This window comes from Myotis brandtii, unplaced genomic scaffold (genome assembly GCF_000412655.1).
Source record: "Myotis brandtii unplaced genomic scaffold, ASM41265v1 scaffold208, whole genome shotgun sequence".
Classification (NCBI taxonomy): Eukaryota; Metazoa; Chordata; class Mammalia; order Chiroptera; family Vespertilionidae; genus Myotis; species Myotis brandtii.
Window position 1 is genome coordinate 1336579 of NW_005357764.1, and position 21203 is coordinate 1357781.

Consider the following 21203-nt stretch of genomic DNA (forward strand, 5'->3'; position numbering starts at 1 on the left):
ACCCCTTCCAGCTGCCCAGAGCACAGGCCCCTCCCCACCAGTGCCTCCCACAGGCAGTGCCACGTGCCAGCCCATGTCCTCCATCCTCAGCCAGCCAGGGAGCTGACCTCGGGGAGACACATTCTGATTTTCAGTCCTGGTGCCTACACCATGGTCCATTTCCCCAAACAGACACACTTAGGAGGACAGCATTGGTGCCAGCAAGAGCCCTGGCAGCCCAGGGCCCCACTCCTGGCTCCCGACTGGCTCTTCAGCTAGGACAGGTCACCTCACCTTTGGGTCTCAGTTCTCTTCTGTTAGTGGAGCCAGTCATGTCACATCTCTCTCTCGTGGCCGCAGAAGCACTCAGCACGGGGCCTGCACAGGCTCCCAACCTGTCAGCAGCCGCCCCCTCCCCAGGCTCTCTTCGCCCACCCCCCAGTCCGGGTCCGGTGCGCCACCAACGTGAGTAGTGGGTCTGGGCCCCTTGATATAGTTTTAAATGCTTTTATTAAAGCTCCTACAGACTCAGGGAGGAACCAGCCTGGAAAGTACAGGCATTTCGGATGGTGTGAGGCGCACATGTCAAAAGCAGGCACAAGTCATTGGGGCCCCCAGTGTGGGCAGTGGCATGTGGCCTTTTAATGCATGGGCCTCTGAGAGCCATCTCTGGGCCCCTTCCATTTTGTAGGGTACCCGATATATTGAAAAAAAAATAATAAGTGCCAAGAAGCGGTTATGGAAATGGTGGACTATTGTAACCGCTCCCCTTCAGTGAGCATCTGCCTGGGCGGGAGGCAGGCGGCAGGGGGCGGCCGCTGCACGGCCCCGCCCACGACAGCTGTCTGACTCTGAGAATCAGTTCATCCCTGTGTGCTTCGGTTCCTACATCTATAAAATGGAGATAATAATAGTAGCCTTCCTCGGGTTTGAGGCATATGTGAGTTAACATGGAATTGAGATTACCACCAAGCAGAAACACTCAATAAACAGTGCCGCCAAGCTCTTGTTTTTATTAAACACCGTCAGGGGCTGCGTGGCTGCTCGGGACTATCGGCTCCTTTGGAGAGAACATCAGTGTCCACATGTGAGACTCAGTGAATGTGCGGTTGGGACCACCTGCCAGCTCCCTCCCCCCTCACCTTGCCATGGGCTCTGTTCATTTGGTCACTGAATGAGACGATGTCAAGGCAGGCTGGCCTGGTCTGGTCATCTGGTCATTGGGGCAGTAGGGACCTGTCTCAGCAGCAGGAGTTGCTGGTTCTAAACAAACATCCTGGTTCTAAACAAACATTTGCTCTACAACCCGACAGCCTGTGGCATTGCTTTTCCAAACTGCTTTGGGACTTTCCAACAAGCATCGGGGCTCGGGACCATCGGGCTCCCTGCAGTGTAGTGGGTGATGGAGGATGCCTGCGGGGTCACAAACCCCTTTGGAATGAGCTGTATTTGCTGAACAAGGGGCCGTGGTTTTAATTCCCAGAGGACAACGTGGCTCGCTGTGCTGGCCCAGCCCACGCAGCCCACCAGCTGGCCAGCCTCTTGGGGAGTCAGTGCCCGCCAAGAGCACCATGTCCCCTGGGCCCACGAGGTGTGCCCAGGACCTGACTCCCTCCTCTGAGGGACAGAGGGCTTTGTCAGGCCAGGCTGGAAATGAGCAGGCAGATCACTCCGGTCCGGGTGGTCTGATACTTGTAAAACAAAATTATCTGCAGAAATTTTTTTTAACATTTTTTTTCCAATTACAGTTGACATACAATATATTAGTGTCAGGGTTACAACATAGTGATTAGCCATTTAGGTGATTTATGAAGTGACCACCCCAATAAGTCTACTACCCAGATGGTACTATACATAGTTATTACACTACTATTGCCTATATTCCCTATGCTGTATTTTACATCCCATGATAGTTTGTAACTACCAATTTGTACTACTTAATCCCGTCACCTTTTTCACTCAACACCCAACACATTCCTATCTGGCAGCCATCCGTTTCTTTCTCTGTATCTGTGAGTTTGTTTCTGTATTGTTTATTTTGTTTTTTAGCTTTCACATAGAAGTGAAAGCAAACAATATTTGTCTTCCTCTGTCTGACTTCTTTCACTTAGTATAAGTGATGGTCTAGATCCATCCATGTTGTCACAAATGGTTATATTTCATTCTTTTTTATGGCTGAGTAATATTCCATTGTATATATGTATCACATCTTCTTTATCCATTTATCTATCGCTTGACATTTGGGTTGTTTCCATATCTTGGCTATTGTAAATAATGCTGCAGTGAACATAGGGATGTGTATATCTTTTCAAATTAGTGGTTTGGGTTTTTTAGGTAAGTGGAATTGCTGGGTCTTATGGCAGTTCTATTTTTAATTTGGTAAACCTCTATACTGTTTACCATAATGGCTGCATCAATTTACAAATTCACCAACAATGCATGAAGATTCCCTTTTCTCTATGTCCTCACCAACACTTTTTTTTAATAATATTTTTTTTATTGATTTCAGAGAGGAAAATTTACAAATTCACCAACAATGCATGAAGGTTCCCTTTCCTCTATGTCCTCACCAACACTTTTTTTTTATTAATAATTTTTTTATTGATTTCAGAGAGGAAGGGACAGGGCAAGATAGAAATGTCAATGATGAGAGAGAATCACTGATTGGCTGCCTCCTGCACACCCCCTACTGGGGATCAAGCCCGCAACCTGGGCATGTACCAGAATCAAACCAGGACCCTTCAGTCCACAGGCTGATGCTCTATCCACTGAGCCAAACCAGCTAGGGCCTCACCAACACTTGTTTATTGATTTATTGATGATAGCCCTTCTGACAGGTGATATCTCGTTGTGATTTTAATTTATATTTGGGAGAGATGTTTTAATGATTTGGTCTTAGAAGCTCAAATCCGGGGATCTCCCCTGACTTTTCCATTCAAGTGCACCTCCACCATGGCTCTGGGGCCAGGCAACGTCGGGGAGCTCAGGCTGAAGGTCTGGAGGATTCAAATCACTTGACCACAATTCTCCTCCCAGAGTTCTGGAAAGAGGTTCCAATAAAGGGGCCTCCATAGTCCACCAGGAGGAAGGGAGCCACAGGCCTCAGCGGGTGTGGTGGGCCTGGAGGCCCTTCATCAGCTACAGGTCCCTCTCAGTATGAGCTGTTGTCTGTTATGGGTGCCAGAATCTTGTTACCAAGTCAACATGGACCTGGGCGTTTCCAGCATGACACTTGAGGGCTGCGTCTGGTATCGGGGGAAACCAAAGATGGCAACTAGCATGATTTGTGCTCTCAGAGCTCAGGTTTGCATCACTTACGTGGTCAAATCATCTCTGACAAAGGTGCCAAGTCTGGCTACACAAAAGATAATATCCTTAACAAATGGTGTTGGGAAAACTGGATAACCACAGACAAAAGAATGAATTGGGACCTCACCTTACACCATAAACAAAAGAACTCAAAGATTTAAAAGGCAGCAAAATCAAAAATAGAAAAATTGGGCTACATCAAACTTTAAAACTTCTGCACAGCCCAGTTGAGTGGCTCAGTTGGTTGATGTGTGAGCCACATCCCATGTGGTTCATGGTTCGGGATCTGGAGAAGGGCCGCGCACAAATGACAGAGACGAGACAAGAAATAATAATTTGGAAATAATGGGGGCCAGGCAGAGAGTCCAACTCTAGGGGAACAACTTCACTGGTGCCCAGGCCTTGCCAACCTTTTATTCAATTTTGGGTACACATATAGCCCTTAGGCAGGCAATTCTGCTTACAGACAGTAAATATTAGTAAAGATTTATTCTGAGACTATTTGGTCAGGAAATTGCTTGAGCCACCATTGTCTCAACTAAACAATCGATGCATAACTCTGGCCCTTGCCAGGGCTCAAGGTTCACCAGCGTTCCGGGCTCCTTGTTTACACTTCTCTGATAGTGAAGACAGTGGGTAGCTTCCAACAGATTGAGCATCGTCCTGTGCACCAGAAGGTTGCCAGTTCAGTTCCTGGTCAGGGCACATATCTGGGTTGTGGGTTCGAACCCTGGTTGGGGCATGTACACGTCGATGTTTCTCTCTCTTCTTTCTTCTTTCTATCATGTGCTTGGGTGAGAATTTTAAAAATTAAAAAATGAAACTTCTGTACAGAAAAGGAAACAATAGAATGAAAAGATAACCTACAGAATGAGAGAAAATATTTGCAAACCATATACCTAATAAGGGGTTAATATCCAAAATATACAAAGAACTCCTACAGCCCTGGCCAGTGTTGCTCAGTGGTTGGAGCACTGGCCCAGGCATCAAGGGGCCCTGTGTTTGATTCCCGGTCAAGGGCACATGCCTGGGCTTTGGGTTCAATCCCCGGTCCCAGTTGAGTCAGGTACAGGAGGCAACTGGTCGATGTGTCTCACAACAATGTTTCTCTCTCTTTCTCCCTCTCCCTCCCTCTCTTCCACTCTCTCTAAAAGTCAATGGGAAAAGTATCCTCAGGTGAGGATTAACCAAAGGAAAACAAAAAGAACTACAACTCAGTGATAAAAACAAACAATCCAATTAAAAAATGGGCAAAGGACTTGAATAGACATTTCTCCAAAGAAGATGTACAAATAGCCAACAGGTATATGAAAAGATATTTAACATCACTTATTATTAAGGAAATGCAAATTAAAACCACAATGTGAGATATCACCTCACATCCATTAGGATGGCCAGTATCCAAAAAAAACAAACAGAAAGTAACAGATGTTGGTGGGGATGTGGAGAAGTTGAAACCCTTGTACACTGTTGGTGGGCATGTAAAATGGTGTAGCCACTATAGAAAACAGTAAGGACGGCCTCAACAAATTAAAAATAGAATTTCCAGATGACCCTGCAATCCCACTTGTGGGTATTTATCCAAAAGAGTTGAAAACAGCATCTTGAAGAAATACTTGCTCCCCCATGTTTATAGCATTATCCGCAATAGCCAAGAGGTGGAAGCAACTCAGTATCCACCACCAGATGGGATGAAAGGATGAAGAATATGTGGTGTGTACATAAAATGGAATATTTATTGAGCCTTTAAGAAGAAGGAAATGGTCACTTTACCAATATGGGTGAACTTTTGAGTACATTGTACTAAGTGAAATGAGCCACTCACGAAAGGACAGTTACTACAAGATTCCACTCATCTGAGATATCTAAAATAAGCACAGTCTTAGAAACAGAAAGTAGGATGGTGGTTTCTGGAGGGCTGGGGGAGGGGGAAGAGAGGGCTGTTCATGAATAAAGAGTTTCCAATTTTGCAAGATGAAAAAGTTCTGGAGACCTGTGCACAACACATATGCTAACACTAGCGTACTGCACTCTTAGAAATGGTTAAATACAGTAAAATCTGTTATGCATTCTTGACCACAATAACTTTTCTTTCATTACAAACATAGGGGTGCAAGAAAACAGCATGTTTTTAATTTTTTAATTTTGCTTAACCATCCTGATCTCAAGCCCCCAGTGCTGGCCAGAAACTCCTTCTCGCCTCAGCCTGCCCTGCAAAGGTCTCTCTCACTCGTTCTCAGAGGCCCTCCCTCCTCCCCATCCAGGATTCCCCCCTAACAAAAGTCGGAAGTGCCACTGACCCCCTGACCTGGGCTGCTTTTGCTTTACTGCCCCGTCCCAACCCCTGGATCAGGGGCACACCATGAGCTCCACTTAAAAACAGGAGGAGGAAAAGGGGAAAACACACAGGCGTGTGCATACATACAGCCATCCTGCATCGGACCGGACTCATGACCAGCCTGTCTCTCCTCAGTGGTTGTTCTGGGAATCTGGGAGGGGGTGACCTTCACAGGAAAGGGCAGTGCCTTGTCATACAGCCACAGTCTGTGTCCATCGACCTCGTCAGGGCCCACCGCAGCGCCCGGCACGCAGGGGGCGGGCAGATAGAGACGGGTATAAAGTGCCATTTCATTTGTAAACTAGTACATGCATCTTCTGCACACCTTTCCCAAAAAAATAAAAGAATGAGGAAGGCAGAGGGGATGAAGGCAAAGGCAAGATGGTTCCCATCATCAGTTCAGAAAGGCTCCAGCCATGTAGGTGGAGAGCTGCATACTGAAAAGAAGTGCGTTCTCGGCAATAAATCCCGAGATACATAGAAGCATCTGCCCAAGCTGGCGGGGCTGGGAGGTGCTGAGGGTTCCGGCGAGCCCGGGCAGGACAGTGATGGGTAGGATAGCGCCTCTGATTGCCGAGTTCAAGCATTTAAATGCCATGATGGTGTCTCTATGTGGTGTGCTGTCCCTGTTGTTGTATCGCCGTGGAGATTAAAAAGCATTGGTTGCCAAAGCCAGGTTCGATTCCGGTCAGGGGCATGTACCTTGGTTGCGGGCACATTCCCAGTAGATGTGCAGGAGGCAGCTGATCGATGTTTCTCTCTCATCGATGTTTCTAACTTTCTATCTCTCTCCCTTCCTCTCTGTAAAAAATCAATAAAATATATTTTTAAAAAAATAAAAAATAAAAAGCATTGGTCAGGGCTTTCATAAGATAACTCTCACCCTCGGCCTTATATTTCTCCTCATTTGGAAGTTTCTCAGTTGCAAACTCTTCTACCTCAAGAGTTTCCAGATGATAAATCTTTTTTTATTTCGGAGGGATTGTGAGTGGATAAATGAGCAGATGATTAGTAACTGAATGAGAGAGTGAGGGGTGAGAACGCAACCAGCGGGGGAAGGCTGGGAGGAGCAGGGGCGAGGGATGGGTTTCTCCCCACACCTCTCCTCTCTGTCAGCCAGCAGGGTGGGTGGGTGGGCCACCGGCAGGGGGGGTGTGCCCAAAACCACTGGCTTCCCTTCTCAACGAGTCTCTCCTTGTTTTCCTGTCTAGGGCCCCCTGGACGGCGTGGCAAGCCTGGAAGAAGAGGTGATCCCGGTGAGTCCCAGGTTCTCCTAGTTCCTAAGCTCAGGCCTAGAAGTCTGCCCTCGGCCAGGGACTGAGCTGTATGCACCAGTCCCCATGGCACCTCATTACTCAGGACCCTGGGTCCTGGGCCAGCTCGTCTCCTCCCTTCCAATTCCAGCCACTGCCCCTGGAGGCCACAGTGCCCAGTACCCCTTTCCCTGGCTTCTTGGCATCACAGGTCCAGTGACTGTCCCACCCATGTCCTTGGCACCCTCCAAATCTTATTATCAACCTCAGAAATGTCAGTCCCCTGTCTCACTCTGAAACAACCTCCCGGCCTTGCGGGAGCTGAGGGTGATCCCACCAGCCCACTGTCCCTGGTTCTCCTGGTGCCCACTGTCCCTCCCCAGACTTGGCCTGCCCTTCCCTTGGCAGAGGCACCAGGAAGATACTCCTCCTTTCTCCATTCGACCTGCAGACTTGCCTGTATGCGCCATACCTCCCCTCCTGCCATCTTCATTTCACCCAAACGCACTTGCTCTGCACAGCCCCTACCCGAGACACACAGAGAAGCTTCCTCAGAGGCACCCACACACCAACCCTGTCCTGGCTCTTCCGCCTCCCCTTCCACTCATCCCAGCCCCTCCGGTCTCTTTTCACTGTCACTCCGCTGACGTCATCTGATGGTCATGCCAGCAGATGCTTTGCCGTCATTATCTTCCTTGATCCTCGCTGTTGGCCACCCCCACGTCCCCACCCTGTATTCCCAGCTCAGCTCTGGCCTGTGTCTCCTCCCACATCTCTGACCCCCTTCTTTTTGGCCTTTTCTATATACCCCATTTGCCTCTTACATGAATCTGCTCTTGGCCCTCTTCTCTCTTCTCTCCCACTCCTACGCAACGGCACCCCCATGACACTGACAATGACCCCCTTCCTGACTCCAGCTACGCTATCTCCTCTGGAGTTTGGACTTGGCCCCACTGAACCAGCTCCTCCACTAGCCTGCTCTCCCCAGCTCCCCAACGCAGGGAGAAACCTCCAGCCTCCGCTTCCCTATGCAGACACCTGGGCATCATCCGGGACCCCTCCCTCCCCTCTCCCACACCAAACCCTGGTCAGGCTCCTCACAGTACATCTCAGACCTGTGCCCCCTTCTTGGTCCTCACCCACAGCTCCTGCAGCTCTCATCACCCCTCCCCCGTGTCCCCACCTCCAGCCTCACCATGGGTGTCTGAGGCCCTCCCACTCTGACCCTGCACTCCTGGCCTCCCCTCCCCGGGATGTCATCTCCTCTTCCCGAACTCACACCCCAAGCTCAGTATTCTTTAAGTCTAGTGCAAGCACATCTCCAAAGTCTTCACTTTTCAGCACAGAGCAGGCCCTGGGAATGTAAATGCGCAAACAGTGAGTGAAGGAGTGAATGCGTGCATGAGCGCATGCCCAGCCCCTCAGCAGCTTCTCCAGGAGGGCATGGTGTGATGCCAGAGGGGATCACCACCAAGGGGACCCCCAGCGATTGGGCCGGGGAGCTGACCAGGCTCTCTCTGAGCCTCCGACTCCTCCCTGGCACTGGGCGTGGGCCTCCTCCCCGCTGTGCTGCATGCTTGCATTATCTAGTTCCTTCTATAGAGGCCCCCAGATAAACTCGCTAGAGTGCCTTGGTAGGAAATGCCGTCATGCTTCTCTGTGTGCTTTGACTTCCAGAAGCTGAAGGCTGTTTCATGTTTGATTGCCATGGCTTCCTTTACTCTAGATTTTGTGTATAAACACACACACACACACACACACACACACACACACACACACACCACGGGCCTGCAGATACGCATTTCATCACTCAGTTCTTGTTTCCGTCCTCATAAAATGTTTTATTGCCTTTTATTGTAAGCTCCTGACATCCATTCTGGAAGGAGGTGAGGAATACAAAGTGACTTTTCCTAGGGAAATGTATAATATTACTCAACTTACTCAAAAACCCGTTAGAATTATGACTCCAGTTTACAGCCATCGAAAAGCCACAGAAAGATAAGGACGTACTGGGCCCCTGATACTGTGCGCTGAGTCCTTTCAAGTTCCCCAAGTCTTGTCATCCTCACAGACCCTACAAGATAAGCATCTGTTATTCGCCCCGTTTTGCAGATAAGGAAACTGAGGCTTCAAAGGAAGAAGTGTCTTGTCTAAGGCCGGCGTTGGGCAAGGGGTGGGCAGCACCTCGCCCCTGGCCGCCCTTTCCCAGGCGGTGTCCTGATCCCCTGCCTGTCGAGAATGGTGTGAACAGCCCCGAGCAGATGTTCCCCTCTGATTAGCTTTGGCTGCGCCTGGTGTTTATATCCAGTTTCACACACATGCACATCCTGGCTTTGGCACCTTCCCCTGTGAAACCCGACCTTTTCCTGTGTCCCGGGAGCCTGCCTGGTGGACAGTGTCTGCTGAGATGCCTTCCTGCCGCTGCTGCAGACCTGCAGACCTGCAGACAGCCGCGGGGTGGGCAGAGCGGCAGAGGGGCCTTTGCCTGGAGAATGCCTCCATGGCCCTGCAGTGCGTGTGCGCCTGTCCCAATGGAATGAATGCTCATCTCCCCACTGGCCCATTCGCAGCTGGGGAAGCCCGGCACTGCTCTTGCCCTCTGGGGTCATCTTTCCAGGGTCATTGAGCAAGATACTTTCTCCTTCTAGATGCCCCCCTGACCCCAAGAACCTCCATTGCTCCCTCAGCTTCCCCGGGCTCCCCTGACTCCGACAGCCTCAGACACCTCCCTCTGTCCCAGCACAACCTGGTTGTGGTTGTCTCCTCTGAAAACGTGTCTTTCCCCTCCACCAAAGCAGAGGCTCCTGGGGCAGGAGCTGGGGCTGGACCCACAGGCACTCGGGAGATGGTCAATAAATGCTTGCTGACAGGAATGGGGAGGGCAGAGAGGAGGGAGAGGGAAAGAAGGACTGGTGGGCCAAGGAAGGATGAAGGCTGAGGATGCGGGAAGAAACCAGGAGGAAGCGATCAAATGCTGCTTGGCTGATGCTGTGCTAAATCAGTGGAGACAAATGGAGGCACTCACAGACTCACAGCTCCCAGCCTTACATCAGCAGGTTCAGCGCTAGGGTTTTTTATCCACCCTAAACCCAAGAAACCCTTTCTAAAAATCCAGTGGGAAAACTTCTAAATTGGTGGGTTAAGGACCTCTGAAAATCTGCTCCTTTATAAAAGCAGCAAGAAAACTAGGAAAAATGGACCTTTCTGCAACTATGGAAATTAATGGAAAACTTGCAACAACCCCTTTATTCAAGGAAAAAATTATAAATCTTGCTAAGAACAGCAGTGTTTGTAACATTTTACTTGCCCATCTGCTCAGTTCCATACCCTTAAAAAAAATCAGCCTTCCTGGCCAGGTAGCTCAGTTGGTAGAGCTTTGTCCCAGTATGCCAAGTTTGCGGGTTCCATCCCCGATCAGAGCATACACAAGGATCAACCAATGAATGCACAAATGGGTGGACAACAAATCGATGTTTCTCTCTCGCGCACGCGTTCTTGCTCTCACTCTCGCTCTCTCTCTCTCTCTCCCTCCCTTCCTCTCCCCCTCTCTCATCAATAAATAAATAAAAATTAAAACAAAAACATAAGCCTGACAACCACAGTACCTGTGGAAAGTAGCAGCCATCAAAGGAGACAGGCAGGGTCAAAGGTCCCCAGATGCTCATTTTCAGAAGATTGTCACTATCTGACATGTCTGTAAACTCCCTGGAAAAGCTTGTGCACAGGACTTGTCTTTATTTGACCTGCTGCAGAGCATGCTCATTGGGAAAGCCCTGTGTCTAGCCCAGGGGTGGGCAAACTTTTTGTGAGTGTGTGCCAAAACCAGCAAAATCTCTGACTCAAAATTCTTCTGCGTGACAACCATAATTTTTTGAGAACATGTTACGCCTACTTGATATCTCTTAAGGTGTACGTATGTGAAGAACCTTGAAGAAATAATAAAATTCATTCAAGCGACAAAAACACAGTAGATGATGATGAAAAATACATTTATTTTTTAATGTATACATGTACACTGATAGTCCGACAGAAAAATTTATGACTCCGTTTGATATTATCAGTGGGACTTTTGCTGCTGCATCACTGATGACAGAGATTTTACATCAGGTTTATATTTTGTGACCTTCAGAGATATGCACGAGCTACTACTTTCATCCGTCAGGCTACTCCTATTACGAGACTTAACAAAATTCATCACTGAGAACAAAGATTCACAAGCGTATGTGGAAGAAACCAAAACACTGGTCAGATCTAGGAAGGCAGGGAGAGTTAAGGCAGAGGCATAGAAATTGCTCTTCCCCTCTCTCGTCAATCCATGTCTATGGTCTTTAAGATAACTTGTTATGTAAAATTATTTATTTATCTAAGATGCACCTACACTGAATTTATCTGAAAAATAAAAAAGTCGATATTAAGAAAAAAATTGTAAATGGAAGATTATAAGAGAGGGTTTCACGTGCCAGCAAAAGTTACTGGCATGCCATGTTTGGCACGCGTGCCAGGGGTTGCCCACCCCTGGTCCAGAGTGCTTGCCTGAAACACTCAGTGGCAATTGTGTAACCTCACAGTTGCCTGAAGGGGTGATACCCGTTGGAATGAACAAGAAGCTGACACAAACACTTAAACAAAAATCTAGGTGATGAGATGTCTAAAGGGGCTCTGCAAAGCTCCGACGTCCTGCGAAGGCACGTGCATGTGAAGGGTGTGCGCACGTTCGGGGAAAGCCTGAGAGTCTCGGTCTTTCACTTCTGCTCCAGCAGGCAGTGAAGGCACAGCAGAGCCGTGAGGGCAGAGCACCGAGTGTCGCTCCCGCCTACATAAAGCCCCTTGGCACCAAGTGGGAGACTTACTGGATAAGACATTAAAGGAAACGGCCATCTATGCTGATCATAAGCTAACCAAGCAGAGAATTCAATAGCTGCACATGACAAGGAATGCACACCTTAGAGACTCCAGGAAAACCCCTAAACACTGAGCAACAATAACAACCAACAGCGCCCACAAACCCTAAAGAGTAGGAGCAGAACAAGATACTGGGCGGGGGGCAGGGAGGCCGGGGGAAGGTCAAAGGGGGAAAAAAGGAGACATATGTAATACTCTTTGTAATACTTTAAGCAATAAAACAAATTTTTTTTTAAAAAAAGAGTAGGAGCAGAATCTAATTTTCAGAGTAGTCACATTAAATTACTATAAATGCCCAGTTCTTAATAAAAAAAATTATGAGACCTAAAAAGAGACAAGAAAGTATGGCAATAAACAGGGGGAGAAGCCATCAATAGAAACTGTCTCTGAGAAAGCCCAGATGGAAATGCTAGACAAAAAAATCATGTTTGCTGTTTTAAATATATTTAAAGGAAACCATGTCTAAAGAATCAAAGGAAAGCCCAAGAATATGTACCACCAAATGGAGACCATCAATACAGGGAGAGAAAGTATTAAAAAAAGAAGCAAATAGAAACTCTGAGGTACAGTAACTGAAATGAGAAATTCACTAACGGGGCTCAACAGTATTTGGGCTGGCAGAAAAAAATCAGCAAACTTGAAGGTGGGTTCGTTAAGATTATTCAATCAAAGGAAGAAAGCAAAGAGGAGAAGCAAGAGAAAGAAACAGAAGAAATACATGAAGAAGAATGGCCTGTATCTTCCCAAATTTTTTTTTATATATTTGTGATTATGACTTAGCACAGCAAAAAGATGCAGATTAAAGTCAGCAAAAGTAAGAGGAACATAGGGCCCCAACTTCCAATATTCCCCTCCCCGTGGAGTTGTACAGACAGCCCTAATTCTCCCAGTAATGATTGTGACAGCATGTGTGATGTTTGCTAAGCAGGGAAACTCACTTGAGACTTGCTGTGTAGGGTTTTATTGAGTGCCCATGTGGCTGACCTTCATTCAGTCTCCAGCCCCTCCAAAGGTCAAACAGATACAGCATGGCCAAAACTCCACCGTAATTCACATTGTTGCCATAAACTACCTGGCATGGCCCCAGGCCCCAGGTATTCAAAGACACTCCTATTAACCGCATATTCCAAGGAGTGGAAAGTTATCTCCCTGCAGCTGGTCAGGATCAGTTCTTTCTTTGGAATGTGCAGGTTGTGGACAACTCAGGTCTGTTGAGTAACCCTTTCCTACACACTCTCATGGCTCTTTCTTGTCACTCAAGAATCAGCACAAAGCCCAGCCAGCATGGCTCAGTGGTTGAGCGTCGACCCATGAACCAGGAGGTCACGGTTCGATTCCCGGTCAGGGCACATGCCCGGGTTGTAGAGTGGCTCCCCAGGGTGGGGCATGCAGGAGGCAACTGATCAGTGATTCTCTCTCATCATTGATGTTTCTAACTCTTTCTCCCTCTCCCTCTCTGAAAGCGATACAAATATATATTTTTTTAAAAAGAATCAGCACAAATGTGACCTCCTCAGAGAGGCTTTTGATAATCAACCATCCTTTAAAAATGAAGGGGAAATTAAGTAATGCCCAGGTCAACAAAAATGGGAAGAATTTATCACTATCAGATCTGACCTACAAGAAGCAATAAACAGGTTCCTTCAGTCTGAAATGAAAGGACACTAGAGAGCAATTTAAGTCCACACAGAAAAAATGAATTACAGTGAAGGCAACTACATAAGTAAATGTGAAAGACAATGTAAGTGTATTTTTATTTACAACTTTTTTCTCTATCCTAATTAAAAAGTCAATTGCATAAAGCAATAATTATAAAATTGTGTTTATGAGTTTATAATGTGTAAAGTGGTAAAGGATAATGAACAGGGCTATATTGGAGCATAGTACTTATAAACAATTAAAAGTAAATTATTTCTAATCAAAACCATATTATCTTAAATTAAGATGTTAATTTTAATCCCCAGGACAACCACTAAGAAAATAACTCCAAAAAAATAGAATTTAAAAAATGAATGAAAACGTTACACTAGAAAACATCTACTTAGCAAAAAAGAAGCAGTAGTGAAGTAATAGAGGAATAAAAAATACATAAGACATAGAAATTAAATAGAAAATTCAAACACATAAGCCTTACTTTATAAGCAATTACATTAAATATAAAAGGGTTAAACAATTCAATCAAACTCAGAGATTGGCAGAATCAATAAAGAAGTAATGTAATAAAAAAAACATTCAACATCATTAATCATTAGGTAAACGCAAATGAAAACCACAGAAAGCTATTACCTCATACCCATTAGGATGGCTACTTTTTTAAAAAATCAGAAAATAACAAGTGTTGGCAAGGATGTGGAGAAATTGGAATCCTTGGAATCTGTTGATGGAAATGTAAGATGGTACAGCCACTCTGGAAAATAGTATGGTAATTCCTCAAAAAATTAAAAATAGAATTAGCATATGATTCAGCAATATCACTGGAGGGTATATATCTAAACGAACTGAAACCAGGGTATCAAACAAAAATTTCCTAACAGTATTATTCACAATAGCCAAAAAGTTCAGCATCAGACAAATGAAAAAACAAAATGTGGTAATTCTATAACATGAAATATTATTCATTTTCAATTAATTTTTTGAGAGACATAAAAAACATTAATGTGAGAGCGAAACATCAATCGGTTGTCTCCTGCATGTATTCATTCTTAAAAAGGAAATTCTGACACATGCTACAATGTGGATGAAACTTGAGGGCATTACCTATGCCAAGTGAAATAAGCCAGTCACAAAAAGACAAATATCGTATTATTTCATTTACTGAGGGAGGTAATAAATTCATAAAAACAGGAAGTAAAATGGTGGCTGCCAGGGACTGAGGAGAGGAAGAATGGAGAGTTATTGTTTAATGGGTACAGTTTAAATTTTTCAAAATTGAAAACTTCCAGAGATTGAATACATTATAATGTAAACATACTTAACACTACTAAATTGTAGATTTTTAAATATTTAAGGCCATAAATTTTATGTGTGTATTGGCACAATTTTTAAATTTTTAATTGTATTTTTAAAAAACATGATCCAACTATCTATATATATAAAAGCCTAATATACAAAGTGTCCCCTCGGGAGTTTGACCGACCAGGAGTTCAATCACTCTCTATGATGTGTGATGACCACCAGGGGGCGGCATAGAACGAAGGAAGACCCCGGCCAGCAGCCGGCAACCGGCAACCGGGGAAGGGAGTCCCTGGCTGGCAGCCACTAGGGACCCTATCCATGCACAAATTTCGTGCACTGGGCCTCTAGTATATACTATAAGAAACAAACTTTAGATTTTAAAATGTAGTAAGTTGAAAATAAAATGCTGAGAAAAAATATATCATGCAAATGATATATTCTGATGTCAGACAAAACAGATTTTAAGACAAATAAGGACATTTTATAATGATAAAAGGCTATTTTAAAAATTATATACTAGCCCTAACTGGTTTGGCTCAGTGGATAGAGCGTTGGCCTGCAGACTGAAGGGTCCCAGGTTCGATTCCAGTCAAGGGCATGTACCTTGGTTGCAGGCACATCCCCAGTAGGAGGTGTGCAGGAGGCAGCTGATCGATGTTTCTCTCTCATCAATGTTTCAAACTCTCTATCCCTCTCCCTTCCTCTATGTAAAAAATCAATAAAATATATATATTTTTTAAAAATTATATACTAATATACACCTTAACAGAGAGCCCCCAAATACATGAAGCAAAAACTGACCATTGAAGGAATAGACGGCTTAACATTAATAATTGGAGACCCCACTTTCAATAACAAATAGAACAAACATACAAAACAACAACAACAAAGAAATATAATAAATGAACAACATATAAATCAACAAGACCAAACAGACATCTATAAAATATTTCAGCCAACAACAGCAGAAAACACATTCTTTTCAGGTGAATATGGAACACTCTCCAGCATAGAGCGCATTTTAAACTGTAAAGCAAGCTTCAATGAATGTAAAAGGATTGAAGTCATAAAATATGTCCTTTGACCACAAAAGAATTAAATTAAAAATCAATAACATAAGAAAATTAGATAAATTCACAAATATGGGTAAATTAAACATTACACTTCTAAATAACCAATAACTCAAAGGATAAACCACAGGGAAATAAAAAAATATTATTACTAGTATATGAATGAAAATGAAAACACAACATACCAAAACTCATAGAATATAGCTAAAGTAGTACCTAGGGGGAAATGTATAGCCGTAAATACCTATATTAAAAAATAAGAGCAAACTTACACCAAAGCAAGCAGAAGGAAGAAAACCATAAAATTAGAGTGGAAAGAAATAAAATAGAAAATAAAAAACAACAGGGAAAATCAACCACCAATAGTGAATCTTTGAAAAGATCGACAAAATTGGCAAACCTTTACCTAGGACTGATCAAGAAGAAAATAGTGGGCACTTAAATTACTAAAATCAGGAATAACAGAAGGGATATCACTAGCAAAATAGAAGAGGATTATAAAGGAATTCTATGAACAACTGTATGCCAACAAATTACAATACCTAGATGAAATGGAAAAATTCCCAGAAAGATACAAACTACCTAAACTGACTCAAGAAGAAATTAAAAATAAGAATAGACGGATAGGGAAAAAAAAGAATAGACGGATAGAGAGAAAATCAGTAATTCAAAAGCTTTCCATAATAAGAAGCCCAGAATCAGGTGACTTTACTGATTAATTCTAACAAACTTTTAAAGAAAGATTAATACTAATTCTTCATAAAACCTTCCAAAAATATTAAGAGGAGGCAACACATCCCAACTCATTCTTCAAGGGCAAATTTATCCTGACACCAAAACCAGACAAAGACATCACAAAAAAAGAAAACTACCAACCAATATCTCTTATGAATATAGACACAAAAATCCTCAACAAAATACTAACAAATGAATCCATCAATAAATCAAAAAGATTATACACCACGAACAGATGGGATTTATCTCAGAAATACAAGGTTTGTTTAACATCCAAAATCAGGTAATCCCATATAATAAAAGCCTAATATGCTAAGTGTCCAGTCATCCGGTCGGCCGTTCAACCAATCAAAGCGTAATATGCTAATGATATGTTAAGGCTGCTCAACTGCTCGCTATGACTTGCACTGACCACCAGGGGGCAGACAGTCAACCAGTCGACCAGTTGCTATGACAAGCAATGACTAGCAGGGGGCAGATGCTTCTACTGGTAGGTTAGCTTGCTGCTGGGGTCTGGCTGATTGGGACTGAGTGAGATGGGCCAGACATGCCCTGGAGCCCTCCCACGGTTCCTCTCTGGCTGGCCAACCTCCCGCATCCCTCCCTGGCCCTGATCATGCACCAGTGATGTCCCTCGACCTGGCCTGCGCCCTCTCACAATCCAGGACCCCTCAGGGGATGTTGGAGAGCCAGTTTCGGCCCGATCCCACAGGCCAGGCCCAGGGACCCCACTATATATAAAAGGCTATATATAAAAGACTAAGCGACCGTCCGACCGGTAGCTATGATGCGCAATGACCACAAGGGGGCAGACGCTCAATGCAGGAGCTGCCGAGCTGCAGTGACTTGGCAGTGGCAGTTCTCGGGTGACGCACCCCGGAACCAGAGAGGAGGGAGCCCAATTCCGGGATGCATCACCCAAGAATCACCCTCTCGCAATCTGGGACCCCTCAGGGGATGTTGGAGTGCCAGTTTTGGCCCTATCCCCGCAGGCCAGGCCAAGGGACCCCACCTGCCAGAGGGACCCTGCTCACTCCACAGAGGCCCTTCAAGCACCAGCATCGACCCAGGTGCGGCTGGCCAGGGAGGGACCACAGGAGATTGGCTCCAGGGCGTATCTGGCCCATCTCACCCAGTCCCGCCCCACCAGCCACCATGTAATTAATATCCTTTCAATGTGCCCGAATCTGTGCACTGGGGCACTAGTACATGATATTATCAAATAAAAGGCAAAACCACATCATCATTCTAATACACAAAGAAAAGAGCATTTGACAAAATCCACAACCTTTCATGATTTAAAAAAAAAACACACCTCAACAAATAAGAATTTAAAAAAAAATCTTCCACAATTTAGTAAAGGGCATTTATGAAAAACCCATAGCTAACATTATACTTAATGGTGAAATAGTAAATGCTTTTCCCCTAAGATCAGGAACAAGACAAGAATGTCCACTCTTGCTACTTGTACTAGTATTTATCATTGTATTGAAGGTTCTGTTCAGGGCAATTAGGCAAGAAAAAGAAATAAAGTGCATGCAGGTGGGAAAAGAAGAAGTACAACTATCCTACTTACTGACCCCATGATCTTGTTTGTATATAGACAATTCTAGAATACTTTTCTCCTAAGATCAGGAACAAGACAAGAATGTCCACTCTTGCTACTTGTACTAGTATTTATCATTGTATTGAAGGTTCTGTTCAGGGCAATTAGGCAAGAAAAAGAAATAAAGTGCATGCAGGTGGGAAAAGAAGAAGTACAACTATCCTACTTACTGACCCCATGATCTTGTTTGTATATAGACAATTCTAAAGAATCCACCAAAAGTGTATTGGAGCTAACAAACATGCTCAGCAAGATTGTGCGATACAAGATCGTTATACAAAAGTCCATTTTATGTCTAGACACTAGCAATGAAGAATTTTTAAATGAAATTAAGAAAACAGTTCCATTTGCAAAATTATGAAAAAGAATAAAATACTCAGGAAAGAAGACCTAAATAAATGGAAAGACATTCTATATCCATGGACTGGAAGATGATACAATGTTAATATGGCAATACTCCACAAATTGATTTATAGATTTGATGCAATTCCTCAAAAATCCTAGTTGGATTTTCTTTTTAGAAATTGACAAACTAATCCTAAAATTCATATGAAAATTCAAAGAATCCAAAATAGCCAGAACTTGCCCTGGCCGTTTTGGCTCAGTGGCCAGAGGGTCTCGGGTTTGATTCCCATTAAAGGGCACTTACCTTGGTTGCAGGTTCAATCCTCGGCCTCAAGAAGAGTATTATAAAGGGGCATATGCGGGCCTGGCCAGCGTGGCTCAGTGGCTGAGCATCAACCTACGAACCAGCAGGTCATGGTTTAATTCCCAGTCAGGGCACATGCCTGGGTTGCAGGCTCGATCCACAGTGTGGGGTGTGCAGGAGGCAGCCAATCAATGATTCTCTCTCATCATTGATGTTTCAATCTCTCTCTCCCTCTCCCTTCCTCTCTGAAATCAATAAAAATATTTTTTAAGAAAGGAAGGATAAATAAAATTTTGTGACTATACCAAAAATCACTGAAGTGTATACTTTTTTTAAAAAGTGAATTTCATGGTATGTGAATTATATCTCAAAAGAGTGTGGGAGTTTTTTATCTAATATGTTTACTTCCCACTCAGGCTTCTAAGCAGCACTACTGCCTGCCCTGCACAGTTTCTGAGCAGGGCACCTGCTGGAGCCCCCTCCATACCCAGGCTGCCCTGCTAGACCCTGAATTCCAGGGTCTTATACCTGACCATGCCATCAGAGCCAAAATGCTGGAGGTCTGTCTGAGGTGTCATTTAAACAGGAGATTCTTCAAACCTGTTGTATAGTCAGGGTTTGTTCTGCAACATGGAACCAAACGATGGAAAACTGCATCTGTGTTTCTCTTCTCCCTACAATCTTAGGGGTGTGTGTGTGTGTGTGTGTGTGTGTGTGTGTGTGAGAGAGAGAGAGAGAGAGAGAGAGAGAGAGAGAGAATGTTATAGAGCCATGCGCTACATAACTACATTTTGGTCAACAACAGAGCGTACATATGACAGTGGTCCCATAAGATGAAATAGGAGCTGGAAATTTCCTATTGCCTAGTGACATCATAGTCATCACAACATTGTAGTGCAACACATTGCTCAGTTGCTTGTGGTGATGTTGGTGTAAGCAGAACTACTGCACTACCCGTTGTATAAAAGTGGACCACATACACTATGTACAGTACCTAAGAGTTGATCGTGATCATTAACAGCACTGTTACTGGTTAATGCATTTACTATATACTATATGTTTTATTGTTATTTCAGAGTGTAGTCTTTCTGCTTATATATTTTTTAAAAGTTTGCTGTGAAACAACTTCTGTGTTACACCAGCAGCAGCCTCATCCATCTCGAGTTTACCAGGCCTCTTGATTGCATCATCCCTGGTGCTTGATTTAATCTCATGTTGTCTCGTACAGTAACATGCTGTACAGGTTTGTAGCCTGGAGCGAGTAAGTACACTGTGATGTTCACACAACAACGAAATCGCCTATCAACATGGTTTTCAGGACAAATCCCCGTTGTTAAGCTGCGCGTGACTGGAATCCCAGCCTGCGTGTGTCTTGGTGCCTCTTCCGTGCCAGGGCTGTCCTGAGGACCTAACGCATGCACAGTATCTCCCTCCATCTCATAGCAATCCAGAGGCACCTCCCCACCTCACAGGAGCAGCCTTTGCCTCAGGGAAAACAGACACTCACTCAGAGAGCCAGGGTGCTGAGGCCTCGACACTCCCTGATAGAATCGGTCGAATTAAAGCCAGGCCTGAGGCCTAGGATAAGTGCCTGGCTCACTAACTCATCATTGGCTCTGAATTTGCCAACCCCCAAGCCTCATTTCATCTCGGTTCACTCTGCTCCACTGGGGAAACCCCAGAGGCATGCCTGAAGGTCGTCCTCATGCTGAGGTAGGTTTGGGTTTTCAAAAGTCAGGAGCCGGGGCCTGTTGTGGGAGGCAGAGACCTGGGTCAGAGCCAGGGCCTCCTGGGCAGAGCAGGGAGCAGGAGAAGTAGGCGTCAGGTGTCCGGGTGCAACACAGAACAGCAGGCGTGGGCTGTGAGCATGGACAGTGACCTGGTAGCCTCAGCACTTACCTCCCGGCATGCAGTTGGGCACCTGCCAGGCAGTGGGAAATATTCTTCCCAGTTTGCTTTTCCATTTGGGAAACACTCAGGCAATGATCATCCTGGGAGGAGGTAAGAGCTCAAGGTGGGCACAGTGGGGCCACAGAAACTCTACACACCTCTGCTTACCTGTCAACAGGCCACTCATGCACCCTCCAAACCTCAGGGTGCAAGTGGGAAACCCTGTCCGGCCACATCAGTTCAGTTAAAGAGGCCACAGAGTCATTGACCCCTCTACTCTCTCACTCATTTCATTCACTTCCCAAGTCATCTGGCTCTTATTTACTTGCTCCCACATTCCTGACAGCAAAGTGAGCAGATCCAGCCAATGCCTGGAACACATGTTTGAAAGCTGTGTGCAGAATGAGCTGGGCCGTGGGGGGGACCACCACATGGTTGGATGGGGGCCCTCCAGCCAGCCTCACTCCCTAAGCAGGGACCCCTGGACAGCCTGAGCCAGGCCCTCCCCCCCCCACCC

The 21203-nt window shown here is 45.2% G+C and overlaps 1 protein-coding gene across 1 annotated transcript in view; it reads left to right on the plus strand.

The window, feature by feature from the left end:
• Positions 1 to 21203, plus strand: part of COL23A1 (collagen, type XXIII, alpha 1) — a gene marked incomplete at its 5' end in the record, with an annotated part of 284504 nt that overhangs the window by 198766 nt on the left and 64535 nt on the right. Inside the window, one exon of the mRNA XM_014539164.1 lies at positions 6838 to 6882. Within this exon, the coding sequence (XP_014394650.1) occupies positions 6838 to 6882 (45 nt within the window). The remainder of the gene's footprint in view (positions 1 to 6837; positions 6883 to 21203) is intronic.